Genomic DNA, 12,026 nt, shown 5'->3' on the forward strand with positions numbered 1-12,026 from the left:
TATATTTTTAAATACATGTATATATGTATGTATAATTATATGTATATGTATCTAAAACATAATATTGTATATACTATATATTTACATGTGTGTATGTATGTTTGAGAGAGAGAGAGAGAGAGAGATGCATAGCCATTCTGCGAATGCTTATAGGCCAGTATTGGGAAACGCTCCTCTTAAGGTTAACCAGACTTTCTTGGAGCATACTGTTTTCCATTAGTTTTTGTTGCAGGTGTTACAAAACTTTTGAGGCCATGTAATCTCTGTTGGGGTGTCAGCTTGGGAGTGTTGTATGTTCAATATTCAAAAGCTTGCTTACCAGTATGGGATTCATAATGCATCATATTTTAGGGAGGAGTTGCAGACCTAGAATCATTATTGGTTGATTTGAACTGGGTGGTTCAAGAGGACGGTTCTTGCCCTAACATTGAGATAGCTATTGATTGGTTGTCCCATCAGTTGCAACATTACACGAGAATCAATATGTGAGATATAAGCTTATGGCTCGAATGGATGCCCTAGTGGATTCTAATTGTCAGTTAGATACAGTCTTTACTCGTTTGTAGCAAAAGCATGCACGTGAGAATATTGTTAGGACACAAGATAGGCAAGGAGTATTGATTATTGTTCCTTCTTGTGTTCTAGATGTGTGTATGGACTTTTATTGCCATTTGTTGGGTCCGCAAGAGGTCATATCTCCTGATTTCATTGCAGCTAGAGAGTCTTTGTTTCACTTAGTTCTCACCAGGTATCAGATGTTTCTACAAATGAATTGGAAAGAGATATTTCTGAGGATGAGGTGGAAGCTGTGTTGAGGCATTTGCCTAAAGGGAAAAGTCCAGGATGGGATGGGCCCCCCAATGAGTTTTTCACGAAGTATATTGATGAGTTGAAGACCCCTCTCGCTTCTATTTTTCAAGAGGTTTGGAATACAGGTATCATGCCTGCAAGTTGGAAGATCGGGCTTGTACATTTATTGCCAAACATTCCATCCCCAACAATTAATCTACGTCAATGGAGACCAATCACATTGATGGGGGCCATGTATAAGATATTTGCAAAGGTCTTGGCCAATAGGTTGTAGCGATTTCTTCCTACTTTGATTCATCCAAGACAATATGGATTTATTGAAGGTCAGAATATTTTGCATAATATACTGAATGTACAAATTGGAATTGATTATGCAAGGGCTTCTACGCAAGAGGTGGTTATGATAACTAGATATTGAAAAGGTTTTTGATCATGTTAGTTGGTCTTTTCTTTCACAGCTTATGTAGGCTATGGGATTTGGCCCCCGCATGTCTTCATTAATTTATACTATTAGCCAACATGTAATGGCTAGGCTTATGATTAATGGTGGGGTGAATGAGCCCATTCATTTGACGAGATCGATCAAGCAAGGATGCCCACTTAGCCTTCTCTTGTTTAAAATTGCTACACATCCAATCTTATCTCAACTAGATAAGCTAGTGGAGGATAGTGAAGTTGTAGGCCTTACACTTCCAAGTGGAGAGCAAATGGTTGGCCAGCCATTGGTAGATGATTCTGTCATGTTCCTTAAAGCTCAAAGAGAGCTATGGCTGTTTGGGATACTTTTAGTCTTGCTTCAAGGTTATGCATTAATATGCAGAAATCTGGTCTGAGAAGTTGTACCGAGAGCGATTTGCTTGATTTGGGATGCAATGGGCAGGTCATACAAAGGGGATGTATCACACGCCACTTGGGTTATCCGATTGGAGTTGATGTTGATTCATAGGCTTTGTTGGCATGGATTTCTACAAGAATAAATGATAAGTTTGTGTATTGGAAATTTTGGGGTTGGCCTATGCATGTTTAGCTCAAAGTGGCACAATCCATTATGGTTAGCATGATATCTTTTTTCTTGCCTTTATTGCCATGGACAGGCAATGCTTTGTATCAGATACAACAACCAATTAAATTTATGCCATGGAAAAGAGTAGGAAATAAGCTAGGGCGCAGACATGGATTTCTTAGGAACATGTTACTACTATGAAGAGGAGTGGAGGGGCAGCCCTATTAGATGTCAGATTACATGTGGTCACTAGGAGATGGCCTTTGTTTACAAGATATGTGTGTATCTCAAGAGCTATGGGTGGTAATGGCTAAGGCCCTCATAGAGGAGGTTGCACTTGTGCATGGTAATACCAGGATTGATGGTACATGGCACACACTAAATGGAAGCCTTCAGATCGGTTGCAGTTGAATTCTATGACAGGTGAGGTGTTGGCTACTTCACGACTTCTGGAGTGGCCTGACAAACTTGTTGAGTGGCCAAAATTCAATAGAATGGCTCAATTGGGAATAGTGAGAATTCTGGATGCTTTGTTGCTACGTAGAGGTCGCTTATTTTCTTTTCGAAAAATCCGTCAATATTTTCAGGTTCCACATAGATATGTACAGTTATGGGAGAAGGTAAGGGCAGCACTTACACCATTTGGTGATATTCCTCAGTTGGAGGATCGACAACCTTAGTTAGATTGGGCATTTAGAAAGCCTCACGACATTGTCGAGTATACAACAAATCAAGTGTACCATATGATGGTGGAAGATAAGCGTTGGATCACTGAGAAGGCTAATAGGGTATGGAATATCAAGACGAGTAGGGCGTGGTGGAAGGAAGTAATCTTACAAGACTGGTGGTCTAAGATTCCATATCAAGGGAAGGTGTTCCTATGGTGCATGATAGTTAGAGGCCTACCATTGGGGGACTAGTTTTACAAAAGCGACGGATTGCTTCTGGTAAATGTGTGTTTTGTACTACATACTTGGAAACATACCCTATCTTTTCATTTTTATGTCCAGTGGCAAAGAAGGTGTGGGGTTTCCTTTCTCGCGTATGGACTCCATGTCCATAAAGGTTAAAGACTGGATTTTTGGCAAGATTCCGAATGGGCTAGATAACCTAGAACATTCAGTTTTCTTTCATTTTTTCAAGTGGATAGGTTTGTGGCATAGCTGGTTAACTAGGAATGCCTTCATATTTGATGCAAAAGTTGGTATTACATCTCACATACTATTGTGGCAAGTCTCTTCCTTGCAGTCGGCTCATTTGGTGAAGAATGACACGTCTATATATTGGATGAGAGTACTGCGAGCTACACCTATGGTTCGAAGTAATTAGTGAGGGAAAGCTAGTACATCCAATGGCGACCATGTGGCCATTCTATTACGAAAAAAAAAGAGCTTTTATGTGTGGGAGAGTATGAGAAGAGAGGAGGAGTGTGCATGCGTGCATGTGTGTGTGTGTGTGTGTGAGAGAGAGAGAGAGAGAGAGAGAGAGAGAGTGAGAGTGAGTGTATGTGTGCAAGTGTGTACATGCGTGTGTGTGTGTGTGAGAGAGAGAGAGTTTCAACCTTTGAGTGTGTGTGTGCATGTGAGAGAGAAAGGGGCAGGACTAGAAGTGGTGTAGAGAGGGATGCTTTAGAACCTTGGTAGCCTCAGCAACATGCGGGTAGGAGTTCTAATAGGTAACGTGGAACTCCTCTTTTTATAAAAGTAGTGTTAAAAGATTGTGTTCTGGCTGACGGTCGGGTCGGGTCGGCTCGGGTCGTGGGCCGGCTGTCTATAGCGGGGACACAGCGAGGATCAATCTGAGACGCAAAGGTCTCTCTCCCTCTTTCTCTTCTCCCTCCTTGTGGAGTAGACGTTATGAGGGCAGAGTATAATCGTCGCAAGCCAATTGTGGCCAATCTTTTCGCCCTCTGCATTGTAGCCTCCCTTCTCGTGGCAATCTCATACTTCGCTACCAGAAACCAGGTTCGTGACATCTGTATGCTCCCCCTCATCTCTTTGTTTAGCCATTTTTGAACCATTGTTTTGCTTCGCAGAGTGTTTGGAATGTCTTGCACGGCACGGCTTCAGCAGCATCTGCGGCCCCTTGGCTTTTCTCTCAGACCTTGTGGGCGGTGGTCTCGGCGCAAGAGCCAAGGGCCACAAACCGCTGCACATACTCAACTTGCCCCCCCACAGTCCACCAAGCAGACCTTAAAGATGCCTTCAACCAGAGCTTCACCTCCACTTGCCCGGACTACTTCCGGTGGATTCATGAGGACCTTGCACCCTGGAAGAGGAGCAGGATCTCAAAACAGCTCCTGGAAACAGCCAGGACTGCTAACTATGAGGCGTCTTTCACTGTGGTGATAAAAGCAGGGCGGCTCTATGTGGATCCTATGGGCAATTGCTACCAAACCAGGGCGGTTTTCACCATCTGGGGTTTTCTGCAGCTGCTCAAATTCTACCCTGGCCTAGTTCCAGATGTGGAGCTGGTATTTGGGTGTGGAGATCGGCCCGCTGTGTGGAAAAAGGACCATACAAACACACTGCCCCCTCCCATCTTCCGCTACTGCACTACCCTCGACCACTTCGACATACCTTTCCCAGACTGGTCCTTTTGGGGATGGTGAGTACCCGCGTCCAGATCAGGCTAAATAAACCATATCTCTATATATATAGTAATTGGCCGTGTTTTTGCACGTCTTTTGAGTTTTTGAGGTAAATTCTCCTCAAACCTCCTTCTCCTCTTCCCAAATCTTCAAAGTCTGCGAACCTCCTTCTCCCAGAAGGGATATAGAGATATATTTATATATTTATATATATCTTTCTCTCTCCGTCCAGCGACGGCATCAAAAGAGGGTAGCTGATTGATATTTGACTGAGTTTTTGCTCATATTCGAGGGCCCAATGCATCTTGCTTTTCTGGTTTTGCAGGCCAGAGGTGAACATACAACCTTGGGAAACAGAGCTGCACAGCATCCAGAGAGGCGCTTCCAAGACCAAGTGGGTAGAAAGACTGCCTAGGGCTTTCTGGAAGGGGAACATTTTCATGGGTGAAGGTACTCGCAGGGAGCTTGTGAAGTGCAATGGGGATACAGCTGAAATCCTGGGTCAGGTAGGTTGCGTGGTGATGTGCGTGTTAGAAAGGGGGAGAGAGAATTTTCAAGGGCTTTATGGTCCATCATGCCCATGACAGTGAACATGTCCGCGGTAAAGCCTAAAGGCAATCCTGTCTTGTTGGCGTTTGCAGGACTGGAGCAAGGAGGTACACGCTCGTTTCAGGCATTCAAAGCTATCGGAACAGTGCAAGCACAGGTAAAATAACAAGCAAAAAGCAACCGGCGTAATTACCACCAAAAATTGGTACAGCCCGGGTCAGTTTGGGATGTAATAATCTTGTAATTAGCGCCGCAGGTTACGGTACTAAGAAGCAGGTTAGCGGAATGTTTAAACAGGTACAAGGTCTACGTGGAGGGCATTGGTTGGTCGGTGAGCCTTAAGTATATTTTGGCTTGCGATTCACCTGTGCTGCTGGTTCCGCCCAAGTTTTTGGAGTTTTTTGCGAGGGGGCTTATTACCAGGAAGCACTACTGGCCCGTCCCGCCCAGCAACTTGTGTCCGGCCATTACAGCTGCCGTGCAGTGGGGAAACAAACACACGCTGGAGGTGAAGTCTTTTATGAAATTTTCCATTCCGACAATCCCAATTTAACGTTTTCTAAGGTTGCGTGCGTGTTTGACCAGGCCCAAGAATTGGGAAAAGCAGGGAGCCGGTTCGTCAGCGTCCACCTCAGCATGACACGCGTCTACGACTACATGCTGCATGCCCTTCGCCAGTACGCCAGCTTGCTGGACTTTGAGCCTATGCCATCTAGCCACCTCACTGAGCTTTGTCCGGACGCATTTCTGTGTGTGGCCCCGCCCGCCGAGCTGGGCCTGTACCAGGCGTCCATGGTGCGGCAGCCCAGCCACTCGCTCCCGTGCTTCCTACCCCCATCTGAGGAGAACCAATCAAACGACGACACGCATTCCTGGTGGCGGCCTCCATAAAGGAAAACCTAAAACCTCAGATTTTCAAAAAAATGTAAGGTTGGACAACCAACTTATTGATATATACTTGATGAGTATGTTCACATAGAAACTAACCCTATCCTTGCATACATTCACGTTTTTTTGTTTAGAAAGCCTCACTTTCCTCACTTTACAAGGGATCAAAGCATTTTTTCCCACAATTGGAGTTTGTAGTGGAATGGTAGACATGATTCGGGGTTGAATCCTATTCACCTCACCTTTTTATGTGAGAATGTGGTTGTAAGTGAGAGTTGTCTTAAGGCCAAGTGCTCCCATCGCTCAACTAATTAATAATAGAATTTCGTTATCTCCTTTTTTTAAAAACCCCATAGCATTGTCATTATCTCAACCTACAAAAGCATTGTCACCTTCATATTCTCACACTAGTCTTCATCTCTATCTATCTTTGTTACCAATTCTTCTTCATCTTGTATTTAGCTCTCTCGATGTTGCACCCACCTCAAGGCCAAGTGCTCAAAAACTAAATATTCTCAAAGCTAAGGCTTAGAAGGTTGAAGATTTTGAATAAGTTTAGTTTTGAATTTCCACTTCTACTTGCTAATTGAGCAACTTTACCTTGGATCTTTTTAAAAGAAGAGTATTGCATCAGTAGTAGAGAAGTTTATTTCAAGCTTTCCTATTAATAAGACTTCAATTCTCTTACCTTGAAATTAGAAAACCCTAGCAACTTGTATTGGTTGACTAAGTTAGAAACATGCAATTCATTTGCCCAAACTCATTATGGAACGATATAATCGACACACTACTTTATTTGAAATAGACATGGCTATTCACAGACTCCTGTACGTTCTCTCTCTCTCTCTCTCTCTCTCTCTCTCTCTCTCTCTTTGCCCCCCACACTTCCCCACCCCCACACAAGAAAAAAAAACAAAAACAAAAACAAAAAAAGAGGTGAGCAATTACACACATTGGAAACTTTTATTACATAACTAACTCTTTCTAAAACAAAAAAGACTCTTCCCATGAAATCCTTTTATACATGATGTTCACATTAAAGAACAGAGTGAACCAATTCCTCCAAGCTTGTTTACATTGAAGTCCACTCACATTATTGAAATTGGGAATTCCATAAGTCGCACCTCATGACACCACTCTTGCCCACCACATGAACCTTCATTATTAATAAATTGCATAACAGCTTGCTATGGTTCACTTCGTGATTCCATAGTCCATCGCATGAGAGGGCACAAAGGGGTAGATCACCTCGACGCATGATTCTTACACCCACTTGTCAAGTTGTCCACACCCACAAGGAGCTTTTATTCATTCTCTATATAAGAAAAAATAAGCATTCATTAGATAATTCCTTAGATATAAATGAGCATATCTAAAAAAATTACAAATTAAGAAAAATGAAACACTTTCCTAGATAGGCTAACGAGGAAATATAATGCATGGATTTCTCAATATAAGAAAATTTTATCTATATAGGAGAATTTGTATACATAGGAAAAAAATTTCTATGTATGCAAATTTACCTATATAGAGAAACCCATGCATTGTATTTCTAGTCACCCTATCTAGGAAATTGTTTCATTTTTCCTTGTTTGCACTTTTCCTAAATATCCTTCTTTGTATTTAGGAAATTATATAGTGAATAATTATAGGGAATTTTTAGAAGCTTACCTTCTAAATAAAAACATTCAAACTAGGCAGGTTCCTCGCCTTGACAACGTTAAAACGGGCCGATAGGGAGAGAAGACCTATTGAAAGGCGGATTTGATCGGCAAGGAGAGAAGATCGACAGATTCTTTGCTCTCTAAGTGCCTCAACTAATAAACTTACAAATTATACATTTCTTTAATGTAATATCACTTACTTGTAAAGTTTTACATGATGTCTCCATATTTGATTTTCCAATGTGTTCTAAATCCTAATTGAAACAAGAGAATCAGACCCATCATGGTCATAACATAGTACGTCTATTTATAACAATATCTTTAGAATGGTTTTCTATCGGTCTAACATTTTTACCCTTTTAGTGACTTATTTCTTCCAAGCGAGTTTTCATTTTCTCACTTACCTTTGGAACAAGCCAAAATCTAACATTAATATTAGATCACGAACGTAAAAAGGAAAAGAGAAAAAAATAAAGTGTACAAAGAATTAGCAAAAAATTGGTGTAAGTTTTACATTACCTTTCTCTTTCTTTGACTTTTATCCCATTTGTATCCTTGGCCAAATTCAACATTAGCTCCTGCGTATATAACAAAATCTTAGAAGCAAATTTGAGGACTCATTACACATACAAATAAAAAAACTCAACGAAATCTTGTTTTCATTTGATATATATACTCTTGCTTTCTGATTTCTTATGGCTTTCACTCTTTTTGATGTGTCATGATGTAGTAACTCAATAAATATTGAACAATTATTCTCCTCCATTGGTAGTAACTCGGTATATGTTGAATAATTATTCTCCTCCATTGTTCTATTATAAGAATCCTGGTTTATAAGATGTTATCAAAATGACATCGGACATATAATGCTACAACCCTTCGAAGCTCTTTGTCTCGAATATAAAGTTATCTATCTATATAGAAGAGTATACAATTAATACTAAACCAAAAGAAATCCTACTTAGAATAAAATCACTGATATAATATACTTATATTCTCTATAAGAGATTGATCATTTTCTATCGCATCATCAATGTAAGGAGTGCTAGTTTGAAGCTCAAAGTCTATTTACAAAGCTCACATTAGTAACAAAATCTTTCAAACAAAGCATTCAAAGCATGTAACATTGCATAAGTTACTACTCATTATTCAAAGAAATAAACATTACACATTCTTCTTATGGTACATTATTATAGTTGTTACCTCTTCATAAGAATGAAAATCTACTTGAAGGTTGAGTGTTGGCTTTAAGACTATGACATGGCAAACTAGACCCACATAAATATATAATACAAACACACCTATGTAAAAAAGAGTGTCAAGCAGGAAAAAAATAAGTTTAGTTCTTTTACCTCTTTATTAGAATGAATATTTTCAATGCATGCTCTAAGACCTATGAATACAAAACAACAAAAAAGTGAAAATATATATTAAGGTTCTTCAAGCATAATGCATATAATATACATTAACATTCTTAAAGAATAATGTATTATATATATATATATATATATATATATATATATAGAGAGAGAGAGAGAGAGAGAGAGAGAGAGAGAGAGAGCATAGAATTAATGGTTAAATTATTTATACTTAACATGAAGTGATGAGCTAGCATCCATGTCATTACTCGCTTCATCTATGGATTGAGAGCTTGGAGCACTTTTCATATCATTTATCATTATGTTTATGAGACCTAAGAAATTTTTATCTTCACACAACATTTTCTTTAGCATTACTTGCACGTTCACATTCATAGTTGCCATCTATAACCTACATAAATTTAATCCAAGGAGAGCATATTACATGCAAGACTTGGCTTTCTAGGGTTAGCACACTATGGTGGATCAAACAACACCATGTGTGTGTGTTGAGAGATAGCTGGAGAGAGAAAGAGTGATAACACCAAGATCAAGAGAGACACAGAGTTGCAATACTAATGAAGATTACATTTTGATGGTTACAATCTCTTCATAGTACATTGCTTTTATATGAAAAGAGCCTTATCTTTTCACACATCAGTGGGTGGTAAGCACTTGTTCCTATGCACATAACACACACACATACAAATCATTCATACAAACAGTGATACACACATACACAAGGCTCCGAATACCCAACAAGCCCCCCTTCGGAGCGAAGGTGGAAGTGTGATGAGCTCTAAATTTGGCCTGAACTTGGCATGTTCTAGTTGCAGGCTCAGAGACTCATGTAACTTAGCTCGGAGGCTGACAAGCTAAGCTCAGAGGTTGGTGAGCTTAGCCTCAATAGGTCCATAGGCCCAACACTAGAATGGCTTAGAGGCTTATCATGCTTGGCTTAGGGGTTTATGTAGCTTGTTGTCACGTGCATCCCGCACTTGGATGCCACGTAGACATATCTATACAGAAGGTGTAGGACCTGGGATGGTAAATTGGTCCCATGAGAGCCCAGTCCAGGACGAGTCAGCCAGGGATCCATCCCTATCGTCCGAGGTCAGGTGTGCATTGTCCTGCACATGAAACAGTGCCAGTCCGCATTGTGAGTCTCCCTCTGGAATGATGTTAGTGATTCTGTGTATCTGGTATGGTAAAACGGATGCCAAGATCACTGTGTAGTTAGTTAGGGTTTGCTTTTAGAATAAGGGGCCAGCCCATAGGGCTACCCCAAGTCATAGTGTGGGCATGGGGATGGTGTGAAACCACCCCCATGAGGGCCAGGAAGGCCCTGAACCCACCAGCTATGGAGGGGCTGTAGGACAGCCCTAAGGGCAGCAGGTTAGGGGAAGCCTACAAGCTGTACAGCCTAGTTATGGCTGTAAGGGCATGTATGGGGCAGCCCATACAGGCTGCCCACCAATCCCCAAACAGTCTGCAAACTGTGCCCAGCCCTATATTGAATCATGCGCGTGATGCCCAGCCAACAAGGGAATGAAGCGCAACTTTTTATGGGATTTTTTTAGCATTTAATGCTAATAATCAGTCATGGGATAGGATTATTGCTGGCCGCCTGGACTTAAGCTGGCCGACTACTGTTTATGAGAAGTATAAATAGGAGAGCCACAATCCCATTGTGTTATCTCTCTCTATTTTCTGCACATCTTCATTCAGTTTTGTGCGTTAATTCCGTGAAAAGAGTGCTGATTTTCTAAGCATTGAAGTTACCGATCTTCCCCGAAGCTTCCGCATGTTACAGTGGTATCAGAGCCTACTTCAAGTGCAAAGATTCAGCAAAGAAACCAGAATTTTTTCGCGCTCGTGTGGTTGGTTTTAGACGCCAGTGGACTACCCCTTTCTCGGAGTGACTCCTGTACCTCGAAGGACGGTTGGTTTTCAGTCTCCGAAAGCCTTCGAACGTCTCCCACATAGATAGTGGATGGTCAGATTGTGCTTCGGAAAGGAAGTGCATTTTCGTGCTATGGCGAGCTTCGACGATGAGAGACCAAAGACCATGGGACCAGAGTGCACCAGGCACCCCAGCTAGGGCACCAAGCTTGAGTGTTACAGATATGTTCCAGCAGCAGATGATGCGAGCAATCGCAGACCACACAACCAAGTTGGAAGAGCAGAAGGCGTAGATCTTGGCTCTGGAAGAGCGTACCTGTTCTCCAGCATCGCATTTTCCATCTCCTCCTCCCTCTCCTTCTGTATCCCAGATTCCAGATCCTCAACATAGGGACCCTCTCGCGGGGTTGTAGCCGCCGCAAGCAGCCGAGCTCTTTGCTTGAGTTGCAGATGCATGCATTGGAGATCCAACAAGGTGAAGACAAAGTCATGTGTCACGTGGAGCACGAGCATTACCTAGCAGCTTTGGACGCCAGATTGACACCGGCGGCTCCCTTGAATCATTTTCCCGAGAAAATGAACTTCAGTAAGTATAATGGTAAACTCGATCCCACAACTCTCTATTCATGGTTGCATCAGTTTGAAGCTTACTTTGCCACAGTTAGAAAGACAGATACTGATAGAGTGATCTTAGCCAGTTGCTACTTGGAAGGTGAGGCCATTCCTTGGTGGACTCAGTGGGCTCATGCCCACACCAGATTAGGTATGGCAGCTTTTGTGTGGGACAAGTTTGTCCGCGACCTTAAGCAGTTTTCTACCGCCCCACTACCTTGAGTGACTCGAAGACGAGTTCAGGGGAGTGCGTCAGAACGCACAACCAGTCCTTCAGTTTGCCAATAGAATTTCGACCTTATGTTTGCAATTAGGCTTATCTGATTCGGACAAGAAAGGGCAATTTTTGTATGGCCTTGACACACAAATCCAATGGGAGGTGTGTCTGTTTAGGCCAGCCACCTTTGAAGACGCCCTCTCGCTTGCGCAAAGTGCAGAAATGAAGCTTAATGGTGGCAAGCCCAAGACTTCCTAGCCGGCTTCTCCCAAGGCTATCGCCTCGGGGGGCAAAGGCCAGAACCAGACGGGGTCTTTCCCAGGATGACAGAGCCCGGGAGCCTCTGGCACTCTAAGAACTTGAACAATGCCTCTAAGCTTACTCCATACCAAAAAGCGGAGGCAGGCAAGATAGGTGGCAAGTTGAGTGCTAA

At 42.1% G+C, this 12,026-nt stretch overlaps 1 protein-coding gene across 1 annotated transcript; it reads left to right on the forward strand.

Moving 5' to 3' along the window:
• Positions 1-3,544: 3,544 nt before the first annotated feature.
• LOC147641844 (uncharacterized) lies at positions 3,545-6,188 on the forward strand. The gene is made up of 6 exons (XM_086800214.1): positions 3,545-3,777; positions 3,849-4,420; positions 4,729-4,909; positions 5,045-5,109; positions 5,250-5,460; positions 5,538-6,188. The coding sequence occupies exons 1-6, from the start codon at positions 3,670-3,672 to the stop codon at positions 5,841-5,843; spliced, it is 1,443 nt and encodes a 480-aa protein (XP_086656340.1). The 5' UTR covers positions 3,545-3,669; the 3' UTR covers positions 5,844-6,188.
• The last annotated feature ends 5,838 nt before the right edge of the window (positions 6,189-12,026 follow it).

This window comes from Cibotium barometz, chromosome 1 (genome assembly GCF_041138505.1).
Source record: "Cibotium barometz isolate CiBa-2024 chromosome 1, ASM4113850v1, whole genome shotgun sequence".
Lineage (NCBI taxonomy): Eukaryota > Viridiplantae > Streptophyta > Polypodiopsida > Cyatheales > Cibotiaceae > Cibotium > Cibotium barometz.